Source organism: Salminus brasiliensis, chromosome 24, assembly GCF_030463535.1.
Source record: "Salminus brasiliensis chromosome 24, fSalBra1.hap2, whole genome shotgun sequence".
In the NCBI taxonomy this organism is placed as follows: Eukaryota; Metazoa; Chordata; class Actinopteri; order Characiformes; family Bryconidae; genus Salminus; species Salminus brasiliensis.
This window is the reverse complement of record NC_132901.1, coordinates 22,641,503-22,665,153: the sequence shown is the minus strand read 5'-3', so window position 1 is coordinate 22,665,153 and position 23,651 is coordinate 22,641,503. Positions and strand designations below refer to the sequence as shown.

The 23,651-nt window shown below is 41.7% G+C and overlaps 1 protein-coding gene across 1 annotated transcript in view; it reads left to right on the top strand.

The window, feature by feature from the left end:
- tacr3a (tachykinin receptor 3a) overlaps positions 1-23,097 on the top strand; it is a 54,685-nt gene extending 31,588 nt beyond the window's left edge. Inside the window, exons 4-5 of the mRNA XM_072669880.1 lie at positions 11,600-11,796; positions 14,387-23,097. Of these exons, the coding sequence (XP_072525981.1) occupies positions 11,600-11,796; positions 14,387-14,675 (486 nt within the window). The 3' untranslated portion in view covers positions 14,676-23,097. The remainder of the gene's footprint in view (positions 1-11,599; positions 11,797-14,386) is intronic.
- Positions 23,098-23,651: the final 554 nt, after the last annotated feature.

Here is a 23,651-nt window from a genome sequence, read left to right as displayed (position 1 = left end):
ACAATGGGGGACCAAAATATCTCCTCTTAATGGTGAAAAAGGTTCTGTGGTATAAATCACCAGTATTATGTTTCATGTAGCACAGCTTGGTGAAGGACTCAAGCCTTGCCCTTTGGGCAGTGGTGGCTCAGCGGTTAGAGCTCTTGATGACCGGGTTGTGGGTTCGATATACAGGCTCTGCAAGCTGCCACTGTTGGACCCCAGAGCAAGGCCCTACACCCTCTTTGCTCCCCGGGCGCCACAGCAATGGCTGCCCACTGCTCCGGGCATGTGTGTTCACTGTCCACTGTGGTTGTTTCACTGCACTGATGGGATACAAGCGGAAGCCAAATTCCATCAGTGTCCAACACAAATGGTAAATATGGTTGTCTTGTCTCGAGAGTCTTACGATGTAGACCACATATTTACTGGGTTTTAGATGTGAAGGGTCCAGGACCTCATCAACATGGCTTGTGACTAACGCTGTGTCAGTGATGCTGGTGAGGCTGGCAGCTGGAATTAGCTATGCTTGAAGACGCCAGTGATGCTAACACCCCAGATGTAATGCTGGACGAGTGCAGTGGCCGGTGTGCTGCTTATGCCGTGGTAACGATGTTAAGTCGACATGCTGTCGCTACGGACTTTGACACACCCATTAATGCCACAGTATGTCTTCACACCACTTTGCTTTACAATAAGGTTGTAAAGCAAGGTGACCCAACCTCAGCTTACCTAAGATTACAGCTCCACTCATGTTAGCTTGCTCGGAGGTCCGGCAGCAAGTAAAGGAAGCTAAAACTGCACCAACTAGCATTGTGCAAACTGCATCCCCAAATCACTAAAATGCTTTAGCGACTTGCTTATGTGGCTTGCTTTCTGACCAAACTGCTCAAAGCATAAAAAAAACATAAAACTGAATCTGAGGATAGAGGTGTTGTGATTACAGTACAGTGATTATTCATGGCAGTATTCTCGTGTGTTGGCAATGACATGCTCACATTCTGCCAGGAGCCAGGAATCGGAGGGGGTTGTAGAGCTAGGGAAAGTTCTCGGTTCTCCTTTCCTTCTGTTTTACTGCAGAAGCATCGATTACAGCAATTAGCTTGTGTTCCAGTTTGGCACATGACTCAGATAATAGAGTACTGGGCGACAGGAGGTAGCATCTCGGAAACTGCTAACCTGAGCTGCCGTAGTGAAGGTGTACCGAAAAGCATGCGTCCCAATGGCGTAACAGTGGTGCCCCACAGGCCACTGATCCCAGAGGAGAAGGACTACTCTGATGAGTGGTACAGAGCAATTTGCTCATTTTATTAGGGCTAAGGCAAAACTAATGGTCCAGACATGCAGGGGTCAAAACACTCAGGGAGGTACATCAATGGCAAATCCATACTCAACAAACCAAATTCAACAAACAAGCACAGCAAGAATAGGTAGTGTCATGGAGACTCCACGTCGAGCACTCCAGAGCTTAAGTGGAGTCCTAATCAGTCCAGCCATCCACTGCACCTGTGTGCTTAGAGCTGAGCCTCAGGTGAGGGGCGTAGCCCAGCCCTTGTATACTGAGGGCAGCAGTCCAGGAGCCTCGTCTTCAATTGCTTGTGCGAATAACAACAACAGGTCACCAGTAATAGATACTATGTATTATGAGGAGTGTGGCGAAAGCTGTGCAGTGTCCACTAGTGACCCTAAATCAATATCACAATAAATTGAACGTTTTATCTTGATTATGATTGAACGCTAGTGTCCACTAGAGCCAAGTAGATTAAACAACATGAATGGCATCCACTTGAGGGGTTGTGGAAATAGGTTAACCCCCTTCTACAGGCCTTCGAGTGGCCACTGTTCCTGCTGTTCAGTGTAATTTACTTTATTAAAAACACAATGCCTCACTGATCGTTTCATCATTTACTGTATAATTAATAAACATGATCTAACAAAGCCTGACAATTTATATATTTGTAATTTTGCCATGTCGGAAACCGTCAATTTTACTATGTGCAGCATGGACATTGCACTCTAAGGCCTCCTGTAGCAGATATGAACCATTGAAGCCTGTGGACATAGGCTGCTTGGACTATCTTGCCAAATGTAAGCAACCAACCTGGGAAAATTACCATTTTTGGGGGCTGTAAGTTTGATCAACACCAAGCTTGAGCATTAATACTTGGTTTTAAGTGAAAATGTATCTGTCAGCTAGCTCGTCTGGATACAGCCTAAAACTGAAGCCCTTGGATATGTTTTTATGTTGGACTCCCACCGTCTCAGATGGCTCATTTGGCTGTTTAATGAAAAGTATGCTCCGCAACAGGCTGTTCTGTGCTGTCACGCTGTCCAGTGGCAGTGCACTATAGAAAGCATGTCCTGCTAAAGAAAACACAGTCAGAGATTTGCTCTCATTTGCACTCTGCCAGGGCTTGGAATGCTTTTAGAATGTAATTAGCTTCATTAGAAGTCGATAGGAGGTCTTTCCTATCAGACAACTGATGGGCCCAAGAAGACAGTTCTGTTCGAGGGGATGGGGGTCTTAATTTGTCGGGGAGTAATTGCTGCATGTCTCCTACAATAACCATCACTGATCATAGAACCCCTTGAAAATCTGTGAACATGTGCAGGTGTTGTACGCAGATGCTCCCATAGGTGCGTGCCAACATATTTGCATATATTGTGATCTGATTTGTGATTCGGAAGTCAACACAAATGGCTCTTTGAGTGATGCCATAGAAGAACATGGCATCTCTTAGAAGCATTGAATAGAAAAGAGCAGCAGATAAACATGAACCTATTGGCACCATCATGCCTAATATTAGCCAGATGTGGGCTAGAGGGGTATAAAGCCCCCCAGCATTGAGCTGTGGAGCAGTGGAAGAACTGAGTTGTCTGGAATGATGGATAAAGCTCCATCCAGTACATTTGGGATGTGTTGGGGAGTTGGGTATGAGGTGGATGTGGTGATCTTCCAACACCCTTACCTTACTAACAGACCACAGAATTCCCAACGCAGCCACTCCCCCAGTCACGGCTCCAGCTTGTATCTAGATATGGGCTGGTTATTCGGTTCTAGATATCAGAACCTCAGTAAACCCTAAAGCTCTGTGAATCATGACCGCAGTTCAGAGTAAAGAGCTAAAAACTCTACAAAAGAGGTTCTTCTATGGCACTTCTTAAAGAACCATTTGTAGCACCAGGGGAACTTCTTACCCCAGGTAGGTGGATCTTATCTCGATATCCTGCTATAGAACAACAATAAAGCCTAAACCATTTAATAAATGGTTAATGGTTAATAAAAGTCCTGTTTGTGCCAAACTAGCTAATATAGGCCTGGATATTAAAAAGCTTAACATAAATTAATGCTATTAAATGTGTTTCCATCATTTTGGCCCCAAACTCCCATTGGAAGTTGGAATGCCATTGACAACTCTATGCAGTCAATGGTGGTCTGGCAAAACTGGGCTTGCCTGGTTTTTCTTGATTATAATTTATGCAGCTTTGATTGATTTATTGATTTTTAACATTTTCCACATATTAACAATACCTGTGACTGGATTGGTCGCAGAATCAGATGGTATTTATCTTTACACCATGAAATATCGAACCCAGCATATGGATATAGGCTAATTAACCAGAGGCTTACCTTTTATAGCACTATGCATAGAGGCCCACCCTGCTCCACTAGCTATGCCTGTGGTTTTATGCTGTTCATAAGTTTTAACCTCTTAAGACCCTGCGTTCTCATATTGGGACATCGCATATCTTCTCTGCACCCAGAGACTTAATTTTTTAAAACTTTGAAACTTTGGCCTCATATGAGGACATTGCTTTTTGCAAAAATGACTTCCTGTACAGAGACTAAGTTTAGTTTTTATACCTTTTGGGCCCTATTTGTTCCAAATAGGAAAAATGAAAAATGCACACCAAGCAAAAGTCCGGGTCTCGGGAGGTTAAAGCAGGAATGAGGAACTCTGGAGGGTCCTGGAGGACAGTATTCAATCATCACTTTGCACTTTTACCTGCGCAAGCAAACCTAACTCAACTGACCTGTTAATAGCCAGGTTTATTCAGTGTGTTACAGCAGGAGAATCACTAAACTAAGCTGGACTTAAGCTGTTTTAAAGCTTAACCTAAATGAATGCTATCAAATGCTTTTCCATCATTTTCTCAGCTTTAGTCTTTCTCTGCCGTAGTGTCTGTTTGAACATTTCTCTCTGACTCAGCCCATCAGTCGATCGTTTGGTCATCTTTCCCTTCTCCTTTTCAACCTCTCTCCTTTTCCTTTTCCTCGCCATGATTCAGTCTCCTAGAACCACTTGGATGTAGGTGATGGGGAGCGTCTTCTACCCTCCCCCTCATTCCGTTCCCGCTGCATTGCTCTGTTGTGTCTGGGCTCTGAGTGTCGTCTCTCTCAGAGTCTCTTTTCTCTCACTTTTCGTCTCAATTTCTCAGTCATTCATTTTTTTTCCAATCAATCAGTCGCTCTCTCTTTCAGCTCTCCTCTCCTTCTATCTGCTCTTCTGCCCCATGCTTGAATCTCTCAGCTCCCTCCCAGACATAACAGATACGAGGTAGTGTTTGCTGAAAACGCGGTGGAAGTCAGTAGGGAGGGAAATTGTACTCCAACTAATGTGTTTGCTTAAGCCGGATTGCCAGATATAGACGTCGGCCACCCAGGTGGAGCTTGTTGGCAGCTTAAATGTTCAAACACTCACTGCTGGTTTATGGGTTTATGCCTGAGGCATAGCCAGGATTTCATTTCGAGGGGCTTGGAAGCGCCAGCCAGCAGATTACATGTCTCTATAGTGAGTTTTACAACCTGCATTCTAGGAACGCCTTTAGAAAATGACCTCCAGTTACTATCATTATAATCAGGAAGGAAAGACATGTTTCACTGATGTATTCAAAAATGTATTTGATGTAGTACGTAAAGATTTTTATAGGTTAATAGATCTTAGAGTTTGCAGCCCATAAATGCAAACTAAGCCGCAGAAAACCAGTTATAAGCCAGTTATAACAAATGAATTATATTTATTATTTTTAATAAGAATCATCTTAATGCTAAGATTCCTTTGCAAAACTCAGCCCTGTTGACCAGCATTGCAGCCATGGCGTTGGCATCGCCACCGCGAGGACCGGTGGCCTAGCCCAGCATTGCTACCGTGGCCACTGTGGCCACCCAGCTTTCCTACTGCTGTGTTATCATTGCTTGTGTGGCGTTAGCATCGCTACTGTGCCGGCCGCCTGCCTCAGCAGAAGCGCTAATGTGATGTTGTGTAATGTGATTCATAGGCCATTGGTTTGTGGTCTCTGAGGGCAAGGCTTGAGTCCTTTACCAGGCAGGGTCATATTAAATGGTACCTAGAAAACATTAGAGGTCATTTTATGCCACAGAATCTTTTCACAATAAAAGAAAAGTAAATCCCAGGTCATGCTGCCTGCCTTCGGTGGCCAGAGCCTGACCAGTTTCTTCTTGGAATTTTCCTCTGCATGTTAAATAGTGCATAAACGGCTGCATTATTTAGAGGTGGAACCTCAGGCATGGTGCTGCATGGTTACATTGTTGTGTTGTCTAGGCCTGAGTTGCTGTTGTTTGAAAGGGTTAAAGCCAGTTGGGTTGTAGTCGGTAATGCTGTGTGTCATGTCCTGGTTACAGAAGTCATCTACATGTTTTTATATGCAGCTATAGGAAGCTGCAGAAACCTGTCCTACTGCTGCGACTGATGTTTACTGTGGTTTATGTATGATTTGCTTTCTGTGGGCCGTAGCAGTGGCGGTAAATTTCGTAGTACACAGAAGTACCACCCGGTAAACCTAATCCTAATCTACACCTAAATCTAACCTTAACCCACACCTTAATCTACACCTAAATCTAACCTTAACCTACACCTTAATCTACACCTACACCTAACCTTAACCCACACCTTAATCTATACCTACACCTACACCTAACCCTAACCTAGACCTAATCTATACCTAAACCTAACCTTAACCTACACCTAACCTTAACCTACACCTTAACCTACACCTTACCTTAACCTGCATCTTAGTCTACACCTAAACCTAACCTTAACTTGCACCTTAACCTACATCTTAGTCTACACCTAAACCTAACCTTAACCCACACCTAAAGCTAACCTTAACTTGCACCTTAACCTACATCTTAACCCTGATTCTAAACACCTTTCTATCCTTAACCAAACTGAAATGTTGAATTCTTAACATTCCTCCAGTAATTTTGGTCCAGAAATTGAAAAATATTTAAAAATCAGTGGTGCACTGTGCTTATAGGAATACAGCTCTCAGTGCCATTGGGCTGTAGTGTCCCTAAATTCCCAGTGACCCCCTCAACCACAGCTATCATCAGACCAGATGTACTGTACAGTGGCGTATTAAATTGTGCTTCATGGCAACAAAAAATGAACTACTTATAAAACACAATGCAGGTTTTTTTAGTGTAGAGAAGCTTTTCAGTAATGAACCATTACCAGCCGTACTCCTCATCAGAAACACTGGCATAATTGCCTGTTTGTTTAATCGTATTTCTGTCATTTATGTATTCCGCTGTCTCTGGGCTCTGCTGCCTTTTCCTTTGCATTCGCTCAGATGAAAGTGTCAAACTGTATTTTTGAGCCTGTCATGTCCTGTCATTTTCTCCATCTTACAGAGCCACGCGATTGTGCACTGGCAGTAGAAAGTAAGACTGAAAAGTAAGCATGAACAGAGTTTTCCGTTTGGGAAGTAAGTAGGTTAATACATGCATTCAACCATTCAGTGTTTGTACTTTCTTTAATGTGACATTTTTTAATTGAGGTTGAATAATTGAAATTTCAGAGGTTCCACAGACTCTCACTAACATATTAACAGCATATCAATAAGGTAGCAGAAGTGAAGCACCTGAATACATTCAGTAGATAATCAAGAAACGTTTAATTCACTGCAGAATTCAGTTGTTTCCCCTGTATTCTGAGTATTCAGGTTAGCCTGGGAGGTCACAGAACATGTAAACGATATAATACTGTAGCATCCACCAATGCTTGGGAGTGTGGTTCCATAGATTCATGCAAGGCTGGATTGGTGCATAGATTTATGCTAGGTAGGTTTGGTCCATAGATTCATGCCAGGTAGGTTTGGTCTATAGATTCATGCCAGGTAGGTTTGGTCTATAGATTCATGCCAGGTAGGTTTGGTCTATAGATTCATGCCAGGCAGATTTGGCCCATTGATTCACACAAGGCTGAATTGGTCCATAGATGAATGCCATAAAGGTTCGGTCCATATATTTATGCTAGGAGGGTTTTTTCTGTATATTAATGCAAGGCTGGTTTGGTCTATAGATTCATGCCAGGTAGGTTTGGTCCATAGAGTTATGCTAGGTAGGTTTTGTCTGTATATTCATGCCTGGTAGGTTTGGTCTATAGGTTCATGCCTGGTAGGTTTGGTCTATAGATTCATGCCAGGTAGGTTTGGTCTATAGATTCATGCCTGGTAGGTTTGGTCTATAGATTCATGCCAGGCAGATTTGGCCTATTGATTCATACAAGGCTGGATTGGTCCATAGATTCATGCCATTGTGCCAAAGTCAAACCCTACCATCTGTAAGCCTCAGCAGAAATTAAAAATCATCAGACCAGACTACATTTCTCCAGTCTGTAACTGCCCAGTGTTGGTGAGCTTGCACCCACTGCAGCCTCAGCTTTTATCCCTTGGCTGAGAGAAGTAAAACCTTACAATGTGTTCTGCTCTTGTAGGCGATCCACCTCAAGGTTGCACATGTGGTGCCTTCTGAGATGCTTTCCTGCTCACCACAATTATACTGAGTGGATGTTTGTACAGAGGCTAGACACTTATGATGAATATCCCAGGAGAAATGTTCAAGACAAGCAAGCCATACGGAAAATCACAGAGATCATATCCCCCCTCCCATTCTGACAATGGAGGTCAACGTAAAGAGGATGGTCCACATTTGCATAATTGTATGCTTTGCACTGCAGCCACATGATTGTACTGTATATGCCAATTTGGAAGCACTCATTAAGATACGTATTGGGTCTTTGCGGAGCAAACAGCTGCACACGACATATTTGCAATATTAATGTCTTTCCCAGAATCTCAGCACATTAGAACTTCACTTTGCATTGAATTGTGGCATATACTGAACCCAGTACCACTTCAATATGGAACTCTGCACAATGCCAAACCCTTGCCCACAGATTTTCCGATTCTGACGCATAATTCAGCCTTCGGCAGATGACAGTCCCTTTTAAGATGTCTGAGATACGCTAGTTATGCTTTCAGGGGTCTCTAAGTGTGAGCAGTATTTGCGATGTGAAATGACATGCGGTGATTGGAGAGGTATTGGACAGGGAGGCCAGAGTGAGGCTTAAGACATAATAATGAAATTTTGAAATAAGAGACACTCCCAGGTGGAAAGGGTTGGAGTCGTCAGATGTCGGCCTGGCTCTGGCAGTTGAGAAAGCTTGTAGAAAAAAAAAAGAAAATGTCTGCTATGCCAGTGTTTGGGAATCATTTGTCATATTGAATGTTTGTATATGGTTATTTTACGCAATAATTATGATCACATTAATAATGAGCACATAAAACTAGAATAAAATTGACACTAGATTTTTCTTTTTTTTCTTTTTAATGGTTTATTTAATGTTTCAGTGCACATAAAAATGATATATACTGTATATATTCTGATCACCACACCATTAACATTGCTTATCTTCATTTACATTTACGGCATTTAGCAGACGCGCTTATCCAGAGCGACTTACAAAAGTGGCAAAGGGATGGCGGGTCGAGCCGATCCGAGCTGTACTTGAAGCTGGAAGGGCTCTTGGTGCGGATAAGCTTTTGACCATTGCCATCAAGTACAGAGGGGCTGGTCCGTTCTTGGCTTTGTAGGCCAGCGTCAGGGTTTTGAATCTGATGCAGACAGCAGCTGCAGGAAGCCAGTGAAGAGAACGCAGCAGTGGAGTGACATGGCTGATCTACAGAGGCTACATCGGTCAAAGGGTGGAGATATTAGGCAGCAAACAAACAGCTCTTGAAGGTGAAGTGTTAAAAACAGGCTGAATCTGAGCCATTTTGACAAGAACCAAACTGTGACTGCTAGACGACTGGAGGGTCAGAACATCTCCAAAACATCAGGCAGGTCTTGTGGGGTGTTCCCACTACTCAGTGGTCAGTACCTACCAAAGGTGCTCCAAGGAAAGACAAGGACAGGGCCATGAGGGCTCAAGGCTCATTGATGCGAACCATGGAGGCCACACCTCACAACTTGCAGGACTTTTTAAGGATATGCTGCTACCGTTAGAGGTCTGCACCTTCAGAGGTCTGGTGGAGTCCATGCCTAAAAATGGTCAGATCTGTTTTGGGCAGGACAAGGGGGACCTACTTAATATTAAGTATTAGATATTATCTGTAATGTTCTGTACTATGTGGCAGTGGTGGCACAGCTCTGAGCTATTGACGACAGGGTTGTAGGTTCGATACCCGGGCTCGGCAAGCTGCCACTGTTGGGCCCTAGAGAAAGGCCCTTCACTCTCTCTGCTCTTCGGGCTAGGTGTGTATGTGTTCACTACCACAGATGGGTAAAATGCGGAGGACACATTTAGTCATACTGTAATTGCAGTTTTACCGCAGTCCTGGTCTTGATAGCTGTTAGATTTTCAGACTGAAAACACAAGAAAGATTGAAGATTAACAAGAAAGTTCACTTGCATCCGTAAAGAAGAACAGAGCTGAGCATTTAAACTCTGAGGGTCACAGAGTTCTCTGTTCTCCACCTCATTGATTAGTGTCTACTCACCCATTTTTGGCTGGGTTAACTGTGTTTTGATGAAAGACAGCTGCTTCATTGTAGCGGATTGGTTGAGATGGTACATTAGCATGGCATGTTAAAAACAGAAACTGCTTCTGATGAAAACAGCACTCTGCCATGGACTGAGCGCTCGGAAATTTGCATTGTCTGCAATGGGAGGATTTTGGTTTGTTTGCTGGCAGCACACAGTGTTTTCCCTTATGTAAGTTATGTTGATTCTTTTTGGCAGGCTTGTTAACAGTCAATTTTAAATTTGACTGTTAATGGCTTCTGGTTGTTGATGGCTTACAGGCATGTAAAGTAGACTTTCCGGAGATGCGATTGGAGTGGCATTATTGGAGGTATTAGCAATTATACAATGTTTCTTAAGCCCTGTTTGGATGGGATTGGTTTTACTTGGGAAGGTGGAGTAATGTAAATGTTCCTACTTAATTCACACAGGATAAAAAAAAAGTCAGGACTGAGGTGGGAGGGGTACTTAATTTATGTACTGCCATAACCTCAAAAAAAAAGTGACAATAACCACGTACACATTTTATAACCCATTTGTGGTAATAATAATTTTAAGTTTGAAAATTAGGAGCTACATGTCCATATCACGTATATAGGCTATTGGCCATGCTATGCAAGGACAGCGTTGCATCTCTGAATTGGTTGGTCTTCTGGATCTGACTGAGGTATCTGTGCCATGCACAACAAAACTGAATAATATGACAGAATATTTACCCACAAGTCAATTCTTATGGGAGTAATATAACCTTTTTACGGCACGTTTTACAGAAGATAAAAGGCAGCAAAATCTGTACCGACACTGGAGCGTGCAATGTAAAAATGACTGACATGGCGCATTGAGAAGGGACCAAAATCTCTGAGAAACTCTGGTAATAATTACATTACCCACCTTTTCCCCATGGAAAACTAATCCTGTAAGAATATCCAATCACCATCATACATTTAGGTATCACTGTAGTTCAGCATATATCTAGCAGTTAACAATTATGTATTATGGTGTGAGTGCATTGGTGGTTGGGTGCTGCTGCCTGCCTACCCCCTGATCCAAGCTCTCCCTCTCTCTCCCTCTGTGTAAACTCACTAATTCCTCCTAACCCCTTGTTTCTTTCCATCTCTGTCACATGTATTGAGATTCCGACCGCTCTGTCCCGGTACTGCCTGACCCAGTTGCCTGTTGCCCACTGCAATGTTGTCCTGATCTGGATCTTCGCATTGTTGTTCACCCCACTCTAGACCCAGTTGTTCTTCTTGTTCTGTTATATGTTGTGATATCCAGTGTCGACCAGAGAAGAATGTGTTCCCCTTTTGAATCTTGGTTCCTCTCAAGTTTTCTACCTCTTCATAAATGACCTCAAATCAGCCATGAGCATATTTAAATGTTTATAGGCCTAAAATAATAAATATAGCAAGCAGTTCTCAGAGAATGACCACTGTATTTGCATATTTGAGAGGATTCAGCAAACCTGTCTTATTGGACATATTACATACAGCAATTGTCCTCCGGCCCCATAATTTAAAGTGCTCACTGATGATTTCTTAAGCATTCTGCTCTATAGGCTCCAGTGGCCTTGTAGAAAGTGATGCAGTTGTTTGGAGCTTTAGGTTATGTAAAAATCATTAAAATAAAGCCTCAAGGTTCTCCGGAAGGTCAGATTCCTGTAGACTGAGCTTTGCTCTTTGGGTCACATTCTTTGCCTCATTTCCTCTGAATGTTCTCCCTTGTTGCGACAAAATGTCACGTCCTCCTACAAAATGATAATGCTTCACTCTCCTGCTCCCTCTGTTCATCCAGGTGGTGAAGATGATGATCATCGTGGTTGTGACCTTTGCCATCTGCTGGTTGCCGTACCACGTGTACTTCCTGATCACAGGCCTGAATAAGCAGCTGGTGAGGAGGAAGTCCATCCAGCAGGTCTACCTCTCCATCATGTGGCTTGCCATGAGCTCCACCATGTACAACCCCATCATCTACTGTTGCCTCAACAGCAGGTAAAGCTCATACGCACTTCTTCTTGTCCTCAACCTCTATATATAATCTCTAAATATGTATAGTTAAAAACTCAATCTGGAGTATTTCAAAGCAATCGAAAACCCTCTCTTTCCACCTCCAAGCCTGAAAATACTTATCCCACAGGCCCGAAACACAAAAGATCTTTAACTCCAAGGGCTTTTGTCATGGCAACCTGGAGTACTCTACTCTACCGGTTAAAAGGTTGTCTCGGTGAAGTGTATTTGATGGCTCAATATGAGCTTCCAAGGGCTTATTCAAGGAGAGGCTGAAATAGACTTTAATGCACTGAAGTAAATGACCTGGAGATATGTCTTTGAGTATCTATGTGAAAGTTGGAAAGCTCTGTAACTTTGTCTGATGATAATTAACAAGAAAATGACTTATGGCAGCCTTCATCGTATGATATTTTTCAGCATATTAGATGTCTGAGGTAATACTATTTTGAGAAAAGCTGCTCTTTAATCCTGGTGGTTTCCAGAATGATTAAAACAAGCTTAATCATAAGCAAAGTTTGTTTTGAGCAATCCCAAAGAGGAACCATTAAATATGTTTGTGAAAAACCCTTTAAAAAAGGTTCAAAAGATGTTAATGTAGGTGTTTTAAACATACATTTTAAAGGTTGTTCTCACACTCACAGCTTTTTTTCTATTAGCAAATAATTGTGATGGTTTATCTAATGATCGAAACAGTAAGTAAAACAAAATCATCTGCCAGTAGAATTTAGTGGCTGTAGCCTAGCAAATACACTCAATCAAGTTTATTTGAGCAATGCCATAAAAGAATCATGTATGTAAAAGAAACTCTATATGGACGTTACAGTCCTGCTTATTCATTGTTTCTTCTGAAACAAAGTGTTGGGGTAACTGTCTCTACTGCCCAGGATAGAAAGCTTTCTACTAGATGGTGAAGGAACATTCATGTGAGAACTGAATTGCACTCAGCGACAAGAGCGTTAGTGAAGACAGGATGTTGGATAATCACCACCCAACCTGATCTCCAACTCCCCAACCCATCCTAAAAGTATTGGATGGAGCACCATCCAATCCATTTCCTCCACAGCTCAATACTGGGGGGCTGTATACCCCTCTAACCCATGCCTGGCTTAAGGCATGGTGCTAATAGGTTCATGTTTATTTCCTCTTTATCTGCTTCTCTACATGGACTAGACAAGCTGTGTGTGTGTGTGTGTGTGCATGCATTTGCACATCTGTGTCAGCAATGGGTGCAACTTAAAGTAGCCAAATGCATTCATTAGAAGGCGTGTCCACAAACATTTGGACATAGTGTGTATGCGTGCAGGGTCATTGTAAAAGTTCGCTACCAATTGAAAGGTTCTTCATATCCACAGCTGTTCTTCAAAAATGGTTCACTATAGAATCATACATGGTTCTTCTATGGCAGCATGGACGGAACCCATGCGTAGCACCTTTATTTTTAAGAGTGTAGACATAGACAGATATGGGAATTGTAGACAGATGCCTTTATATTTATGTATATGCTATTGCTAATATATATATATATATGCTATGTTAATGGATTAGCAATAGACTGCCAATGGAGGCACACTTGCCTGAAGGCCAACCTAAAAGAATTACCCACTCAAGAACAGCAGTCACCAAACCTACTGACTTGAAAATCAGTGACTTAGGCAGCGCAATTAAGCTCACGAAAAACACCAAGACTGGCTAATTGACACTAAAGCAGTGGCTTTTAAACCATTACAGAGCTCATCAATGGCTTTTGGGTATGTAAATAAGACAAATATGCAAACATGCATGGTTCAGTTCCTACTATAAACACTTTTTAAAAGTGACAGTCTCCTGGATTAGCATTACAGGGTCCATTTTAGTGATGCACCTTATTTTTCATAGTCTAGCTGTATGACTGTGGCTGTTTGCAAGCTTGTTCATTGGGAGACTGAAAGAAGTGGCTGTGAGAAATCCAGTTTCATCAGGATTTTAAACGTAAAAGTAGTGAAAATGGGAAATTCGGAGTGGCAAAGGAATAATAAAAAAAAAAAAACTCAAGCTGGTCAAGCTGGTTGACCAGTTTAGCTCGGGAACTACATAGGATATATGTTTTAGTTACCCTACAAGCATGATCAAGCCTGTCCATTGGGAGACTGGGGAAAAAATGGCTTGGCTGGTCGACCAGCATAACCAGCATCTCCAAAATCTAAAGCTATCTATACTATGCTGGTCAGGAGCTGATTAACCAGCTAGCTTACCAGTATAGTGTTTGTTTTCACCTGGGAGACCAGTTTTCAATCACCTTGACCATCTGAAACCAGCTAGCTATGTTTTCAGCAGGGTGTTCATGCAAATTTTACTAGATAGAAAATTGAAAAGCTAGGAAACATCTGGATTTGGGCTCTTTTTCGGCTTGTTCAGGTGCACAGCTCTTTGAATTCAATCTTTAATAGGCTACTTTTGTTTTTTTCAAGCATAAACATCAACTCGTTTGACACATTTCTGTGTAAATTAGCTTTTAAAAGTGGACAGAAATGGTCAGAGCTGGACGCTCAACCCTCATATCCCTGTGTTTTTCGGTTCTTCTTTTTTACCAAAGGTTTCGGGCTGGCTTCAAGAGGGCATTCCGCTGGTGCCCCTTTGTGCGCATGTCCAGCTACGACGAGCTGGAGCTGAGGGCTACGCGTCTGCAGGTGGCCCGGCAGAGCAGCATGTACACGCTGTCCCGCATGGAGACGACCGTGGTGGCTGTGTGTGACTCTACGGAGCCTTCTACCAACCCGACCCGGAAAAGCCTCCTCGGCCACCAACACAACGGCTGCTCTCATTCCACCAAGAGCAGGGCGATCACCTACACGCCTAGCGACCCTCAGGAGGAGTTCTGCTGAAGACTTTTTTTTTCCGCTGCACTGCAGAACGTTCGTGGAGAAGGTAGCCCGCCAATGCTGCAGTACTCGGGGTGGACACGGAAGGGACATCTTGCCTCATTTCCATTTCATCGTGCATCTTACATGAAGACTGAGCGATGAGGTGTAGCCTATCCATTGTCATGGGTTTAGCTATGACCACGCTATGAGTACGCCCTATCACATTATCGCTTTATGCAGCCAGTTTTCATCATCATATCATGTTTGAAAGGCTGCGAAAGACTGGGGGAAGAACACTGTCTGAACTGTAATTGTTGAATGGCTTGCTTGCTTGCTTGCTTGGGGGCACCTCATTAGCTTTGCTATGGCTACTCAGAACTGTAACCCTGTATAAAAGGGCCTCAAAGGAAACCTAATGCTAAACTCAAATGAGAAGAAGAAGAGGAGGAGGAAGGAGGAGGAGGAGAAACAACACTGAAACACTGTCAGTAAACATTAGCTTAAGATTAGCATGAATCTGTGACCCTAGTGGATGTTTTTCCAGACGTTTCTTACATGACACGCAATTTCGGTATTGATAATTGCTGAAATTCCTAATGAAGAAACCTTCAGTAGAGCTTCATTAGAGCTTTTATACTGAGGGACCAACTTCAAGCTTGTTATTTAAGTCCAAATAACAAGCTAGCATCTCACACTGTAGCTAGAAACCACTCCAAACCATGGATTGATTTAGCCGCTGGAGATTTTTGCAGAATCTATATAATTCCTGTTAACAAACAGACTTACAGAATCAGCACCAACACAGCCCATCCTACCCTCACACCAGCTTAAAAGGGTATAATAGGACTTTCTATAACAACCCCAATTGCTGCTAGCTTCTCGGCTGATAAGCATATAATAATTACTCCAGGACTTCAGAATTACTCTGAACACAGGCGTATTATCTAGCCCCTGCAGGCACTCCGGGCTTGTGTATATGGGGAAAGCAGGGGGTTCAGGAAGGGTAGGCCAGAGCTTTCAACTGTGCTGCCTGTTGCTACCGCTGCTGTGTAGCTGCACAGGCTTCCTTCAGAATTGAACTTGAACTGTCGTCAAACGAAGATGAAAGGTTGCTCCAGGAAACCTTTTTTTCCCCCATGTGCGCTTACGTGAGATCGCCCTATTTAGCCATAGCTCGCAGGAGGCAGCCCGACTATTTGAACTGTCAAGTTACGTTCACGTTTCAGTAGAAAAAACTGCATGAAATGATGAGCCGCGACAGTGCGGAGACAGCTAGCGTTTTTCTCCTTTTCCGCAAGGCTTCGGTCTTTGAAGTCATTGTAGAGGACTTTTTTTTTTGTAAACTGTGGCTTAACCCTTAGAAGTCGGTAGTACGTCTGTGATTGTAATGTACAGCTGGCATGTAATTGTATAATTGGCTGTTTCTGCAACTACAGGCACTTTCAGCCCTGGCAGTGAATTTCTACATATATACAGATAGAGGCATGTGGAACACTTTATTAATGACCAGACCAAACGAATGAAATTGTTGCTTAACGTAATGAGCTGATTTCTTTGATTAAGTATAGTTTGGGTCAAAATGCAAAAAATGTTTTTACAAATAAAAAATTATTCATACATTAAAAGTTAAAAAAAAAAGTTAAAACAGCATTGCATGTTAAGTCAGTAAGTTTACGTAAATACTGTTGCAAAAAAGAAAGTTTTATTATAAAACCATGCATCTCCATTTTTGCCATTTTTACATTTTGGAGTCATTTAAATCTGTCAGTTGTTCTTCACATAATTTACATAATTGTGAAAGGATCTCTAGAAATGCTCCAGAATGACTTGGGATAAAATATTTCTCCATTACCTTCTATTAAAGGTTTTAACAGACTTTTTTTATATTTTTCTAAACAAAGAAATCTACTTTAAATCTAATCTAAATCTCAGTAAATTTGCAGAATACTGTGATAAATTTCATATTTAGTATTTAGTAGTTTTTCCTTTACTGTTCTTACTGTACAGCTTCTATCTCATATGTTAGAAATTCATGTTAAATTCTAATAGATTTAACCATTTTCTACCCAGGTTAAAAGTAACAGGCCATGCAGGCAGTTTGCCATTCACGCTCACTGCGTACACAATGTAATGGTTAAGAAACGTGCTGTAGTTTTAAACTTTGGACGGCCAAAAATGCCAGTATTTACAGAAACAACCAACTACATACTTAATGACATGTATACGGACCTTCACTTTACAGTGGAGCAGGTTTTGAATATGGATGATTGTAAGATTACGACACGCTTTTCTTCTAAGGGTTAATGTCACACAAACCTGTGTTTATTATTCACTTCCATTATTACTATTTAATTGCGTCATTTTGCTGGAATACTGCAGCACTGTAGGCAGATATTGATTAGTTAAGGCTGCGATGATCACGGCTGTGACTGAACTAAGCCTTGGACTCTGAGTACTTATCCAGTCCAGTCTGAGAGATAAAAAAAACATGTCTGGAAGCCTTAGAGTGCTGTCATCCAACTACAGGCCAAATTCAAGTGTAATGGATTTTTTCCAGGTGAGAGACCTCCATCTGTGGCTACTGCAGAGAACACACACACACACATTCACAGATACATATGCCCTACAATATGCATATACACCTCATATGTACACAGACGTACTGTACATGTATACACACACACACACACACACACACACACACACACACACACACACACACACAGAAAGCTTCATAGACATGCACACCCATGTACCGTATATATGCTAATGCACGCATCTGCAAGTACTGAGCTGTGCATAAGTAAGAGACCACCCTCCATCCTCCAACCTCCAAAACAGCCATCAAATATAAGTTGCATTCTGTATAACTGAGAGAAGACGACTCAACCCTGTGGCTCTAAAAGGACGTGGAGCCGACCCTCTTAAAAAGCTCTTAGGAGAGAAGAACATTTGATCAAATAAAGCTGCCAAAGCTGCTGATGTTCTCAGAGCAATGGACTGATCGCAACCAGTGTCCACACCTCAACATCGTTGAATGTGTTTGGGATGACTTGTTTGGGATGGTAAGAAGCAGAAACTGCTTCAGCTTCTAAAACTGAACTTTGGAGGTGCAGAAGACCTGAGCGGAGAACGGAGGCTGGGATGAAGATAAAGGTGGAGGACTAAACGCTCAAACCTCTGATATTAGATTTAGAGCGTTTTCACACTTGTCCTGAATATACAATATATACAATTCAGGGCTCGTTTGGGGGAGGGGCTCACTATCGCTGGTTTGCTATTTACACAGGAGGATTCCATTCGAACCGTGGTTGTGCAATTACATACATCACTGTTCTGTGTGCATTTCTGCTAAATGGAAGGACCTAGGGTCATCCGTTTATGGATTTTCATTATTCTCCTTGGATATAAACACTTTTCTGTAGTTACATGAAAAACATAACGAATCAGCTGACTAAAAGCGATCCCAAGACCACAGATTTCCAGAGGACCAGGGATCGGTTCCCTGGGCCGCTACCGGGCTCGAAAAAAGCTTTTCACACTTGACCAGATGTACCGAACTCTCAGAGCAAGCGCACCTGGTCTAGAACAAGGCTCTAGTGTGAAAACACCCTTAATTATTGTGGCTCGCCATCAGCAGCCGGAGCCTGAGGGAGCACAACTGGCCATGCTTTCTCTGGGCGGGTAGATAGTGCTCCCGCCCCTCACTTCCCTTCACTTAATGCCGTGTAATGCCGGCTGGCACAGGTGTCTGTTAGCTGACGTATCAGAGCTGAGAATCTAGGTGGCGTGTTGGTTGCCTAGTGATGCGCCATTGGCGGCATTTGCTTGTCATTTGCTCGTCACCCCCCTTGTGTTGGAGCATTGTGAGTGATAGGGATGGGGTCCTAGTGAGTGGGTGGGTTAATCGGCTCAGCTAAATTTGGGAGGAAAATTAAATTAATAATATTTCACTTGAATAATAATACCTTTGTCATTATACTAAATTGGAGACACCATTATTGTGGCTTCTGTTTAACGCTCTGCTAAATGTGTGTTTTGCTCCTTTTCTGATGTTGAAAATGTAATAACTTGTATATTTAAGTGCTGTTTTGACTGAATATTAATGCCTCGTTGGCTCAGTACTGAATATACACAATATACACATACTGTATGTACATATGCATACCGTTGCTGTCACGCAAAAACCTTGTATCTTCATTCCTTCATTTTTCACTTTTTGACATATTGTGAATCCAGAAGCTGTTCTTTACAGTGTGTCCACATTTCCTGATGAATGGACCAATAGAAATGCTCCAAAATCTTTTTCCATTGACGTCCATTGAAAGTTACAGATTTTTCCTTCTGCTGTAAAGTTGCCATTTTGGAGATTCAAGGTTCAAGGGTCACAGCGACGATATGCCAAATGTCAGCTGAAGGCTTATATTACATTATAAGTAAATATCTGTGTACATATTTCCATTGAAAACAGGCTTAACAGTAAACATTTACATTAATGGCGTTTAGCTGATGCTCTTATCCAGAGCGACTTACAAGGTTATTCGTATTACAGATGTGGGCCAGTGCAGTGTTAGGAGTCTTGCCCAAGGACTCTTATTGGTGTAGCGCAGCATATGGTCACCCAGACTGGGAATCGAACCCTCCATCTCCCACATGGTGTAGTAGCTCACTGGCAGATAGTGGTGTTATCTGTTGGGCCACACCAACCACAGTAAACGTACAGTAAATGTTCACAGAACCAGTGTATATAGGGCTCTTTGTTATTTTCACTGCCTCTGGCTCTGTCAGAGCTACCATACATGATGGAGCATGAGTGCATCTATACAGGCAGTTCAACCCTTTAAAGCCTTCACGCTCTTCAAACATGAACTCTGAAGACCTCGGAAGCTTCTCTTTCCAAATGTGTTCTTTTGCATGTCGCAGATCAGCAGCTTACAATAGCTATTAATTACTCACTCTGTTCACTGAATGTCTTTCTATCGGAGGTCACCATTGCTTGAAACCTCTATCCGACTCCATCCTACTCCTGCTCTTCGTTCCTCTGAAAGCATTTGAATGAATGTATTTTCCAAGAGCGCTGGACTGCTTTTGTTGTGACTGTAATGGGTTGCGTTTGATTTAGCGCTTAGCCTCGATCCTTTCGCCGATTCTTGGAGACGAAGCTCCCTTTGTTGGCAGTCTTGGACTGAACTTTGGCTGCTTCTCGTGCTGTAAATAAGGCAGTGCCGCCTACCTACTGAATGTTCAAACCTTTCGAAAGTACTCTCCATGATTGTACGCAGTGTTGGAGGCATGTGTGTGATGTGTGTCACTCGTGTGCCGTCTGTTAAAGTGCTCATGTTCTTGTGGATTCTTCTATATCCAACGCTGTTTAGGAGCTCCAGGAGACGTTGTGTGTAAATGTGGTGACATAAATGGTAATTGTAGATTTAAAGGAGTAGTCTGGTATCTTTTTTGCCTAGTCTCTGTTTGAAACATTTGTAGTGGTCAATTAACATGGACAGTCATTTTGTCACGTTTTCTAATGTTTAGAAAATAACAGGAAACTGCTTACATCCTAAAAAATCTCAAATAGAAGTCAATGGGCAGTTGCTGAAATCCGCGAATAACACATTTTAAATACATGACTAATTTTAAAATTCACTCTAATACTGTTTTATGACAGTTTAGGAGATGTTTTGTGTTTATTTATTTATTTACTTTGTCAATTTATACTTCCTGTCAAAAGTTTGCAGCATATTTTTAAATGCTGTTTTTTCAGCACAGGCTGGAATTTTACTGGATTAAATTTTACAGCTTAATTTGCAAATATTGTTGACCTAGAATTCATAAATGTGAGCAGAATACTGATTTTGATATGCAGCACAGTGGATTTCATTATAGTTGAGGTTTAGGTTGTTTTTCTGTTTTTTTTTTTTCCTAAAAATACAGAATTTTTTGCCCTTTTATTCAATTAAATTTGATTCAGCTTTACTGTGATTATACGAATGCAGGGTTGTACATTACAACCAAACACTGTTAGGCTACATCTGCAGTGCAGAATAGGTAGGATATTTACATTTATGGCATTTAGCTGACGCTTTTATCCAGAGTGACTTACAAGGTTACTCGTATTACAGAGGTGGGTCAGTGCAGTGTTAGGAGTCTTGCCCAAGGTGCCACATGGTGTTGTAACTCAGTGGCAGGTAGTGATGTTATGGTAGGACATGGTACCATAGTGCAAGGGTAATATACAAAACATGAGACAGCCATAAACAACAAGTACAAAGACAATAAATACAAAATATACAAATATGCAAATGTGGTGATTAGGTCCAAACTAAGGGTACCAAGTTAGTATACTAATAGTACAATGGAATATATATATATATATATATATATATATATATATATATATATATATATATATATATATATGCTAATATGTTTGAAACAATTCTACGCTACAAACACAACGAATGGAGACGAGACAGAAAGACACCAGTCTTCAGTGTGATTCAATGTGTGCTTTGCAATTTCACTGTCTGGAGACACGCAAGCGACTGTGTCTTGGTTCTGTTAGCAGCTGTACTGCATGTCTTTCAAAAAGGGCAGCATTTGCCCTGTAATTGTGTCAGTAAAAGTCAGTAATATATTCATGTATTCAGGCTTTTTTTTTCTTCTTAACGTTGCACTTAGTCTCTGATTGTGTTGGAGATGAGCCAATCCAAGCATCCTAATCGGCGGCGACGTTATGCTGGCGTGCTCCCTGACGACCTGCTAGCCAGGCTTCTAAGTTCACTCGTTAAAGGCTGGAGGCGTCTGTTTCGGCCACCTGCTTTTGCTAGTTTTGCCGAGGTCAGAGGGGTCAGCTCATTAGTGGAATGAAGTGGCGTTCAGCCGAATTGGAACGAATGCCTTTTGTCGTGGTGGCCTTCAATGGGTCAAGTTAAGAGCCCGCGTCCTGGCATTTGGCCGCATGTCCCTGCATTCGTGCTAGCCTAGGGGCTCTTTGGCCAAGTTGTAATCCAGTCCTCAGCCATGGATCAGCATGGCATCGCACACAGTCTGCCTTCTGGCCATGATTCTCACAGCAAAGAGGAGTCATGCCTCGTGTAGACTTGTGCCACTGATGTGCTTCTGGATAGGGATAGTTTAAAGAGGTGGTTTTCACACAATGCTCCCTTTACCCCAAGTTTACACTATAGGTCCAAATGTTTTTTTGCACCCATTGCGGACGCAGGTGTGCAAATACACACAGCTTGTGTAGATCCTGTAGAGAAGTACTGCCAATAGAATAGGACTCTCTGGAGCAGATAAGGCATCATGCATCATGCCTAATGCCTGGTGTGGGCTAGAGGGGTACAACCCAACCCCCCCAACATTGAGCTGTGGAGCAGTGGAATTGTGATCTGTGGAGTGATGGATGGTGGTGCTCCATTTAATACTTTTAAGATGGGTTTGGGTGTCGAGAATGATGAGGTGGGGTGGTGATCATCCAACATCCTGAATTCACTAATGCTCTTGTTGCTGAATGCAATCAAATTCTCACAGCAGTGCTCTAGTAGAAAATCTAGTAGAAAGCCTTCTTCCCTGGATGGTACAGACAGTAGTTACTGCAACAAAAGCAGGATCAACTCTTTTTAATACCCTTGATTTCTGGAGAAGCAAAGAATGAGCAGGTGTCCCAATACTTTTGTCCATATAGTTTAGTTGATCAACCAAGATTAAACCAAAACTAATAAAAAATAAAATAAAATAAAACAAAATATAACAAACTACAGTTGAGGTAATGGGGAAAATCGTGTAAACCCTGAATATATTCATGGTGGAGCAGAACTGAACTAATCTTCATGGTCTCCAGGTTTCAATAGTGCCTGTTTCGTTGTCCAGTGACTAAATGTTGCCTCTTTCATTAACAATAATAAAATTGTGCAAATAAATAAAATATATAAATAAATAAACTAGGCAGGCCATCTGTTTTATCGTGCCTGACTCTGGTATTCCTACACAGTAATAATGCTAATATAGTCTTTTTGCTAGGTGCTAGTTTTGCTAGGTGTGAAGGCAAGCTTATTATTTTAGTATCTGTTGTTTTAGTTCAATAAAACCAGATTCCCACTCACACAGCTGGAAGGCAGTAGTAATTTGGCTCTGGAAATCTGCTGAATATGTTCATGTTGAATATGCTTTGGAATGTTATTCTGTATATAACTCATCATTTTATTTCCTGACTTTTGCATTTTAAAAAAGGCCTAAATTATGTGTGTGACATTTCTGTGCAGTATTTTGCTAATTCTGTGGTGAACAGAACGAGATTGCTTTGTGTATGTGGTTCTCTATAGTGAATGAATTTGATTGCATTGTCAAGAGGCAAATTTTATTCAGTTGAAAAACTGGATATTTTAACTGGCTAGTTGTGGATATATGTCGTGCCACTGAAATAAAGTAAATATAATACAAATGAGGTTGCCTTTTGAGCTTTTTATTTTCTAAGTTAATAAATTTTTTTATCTTTATAAAAGATTTACTGTTTCATTAATATTTGCAGTAATGGTTTTCTGGGTTTTCGGGTTGCTGTTTGGTAGAACTAACCAAAATGTAATTATGTTGGCAAAATGAAAAAAAAAAAGTGAAAGGATCAGCATCCAGATATACAGGGTTTCACAGTGTTTCACATAAACTGCATGGCTGCACTGAGGGAACTTTCAGTTTACATGTGTTTTTTTTTTCTGATTGGCTGATCCGAATTCAAAGCCACTGCAAAATATTTCATAAATAAAGTCTCAATGGAATTCAGTCATTTTGGAGCATTCATATTGGTCCATTCATTAGGAAATTTGACACAATGTATAGCTGCCACATTAAATCAAAAAAGTCACTAATGATGAAAATGGAGATGAAACATGCAGAATTAATTAAGAACTTGCCTGTGTGACCAAAAATGTTAAAGAACATTAAAAATAATTGTGTATATGTATAATATGTCAGGTTCTTAACAGAACATTTACAGACTTT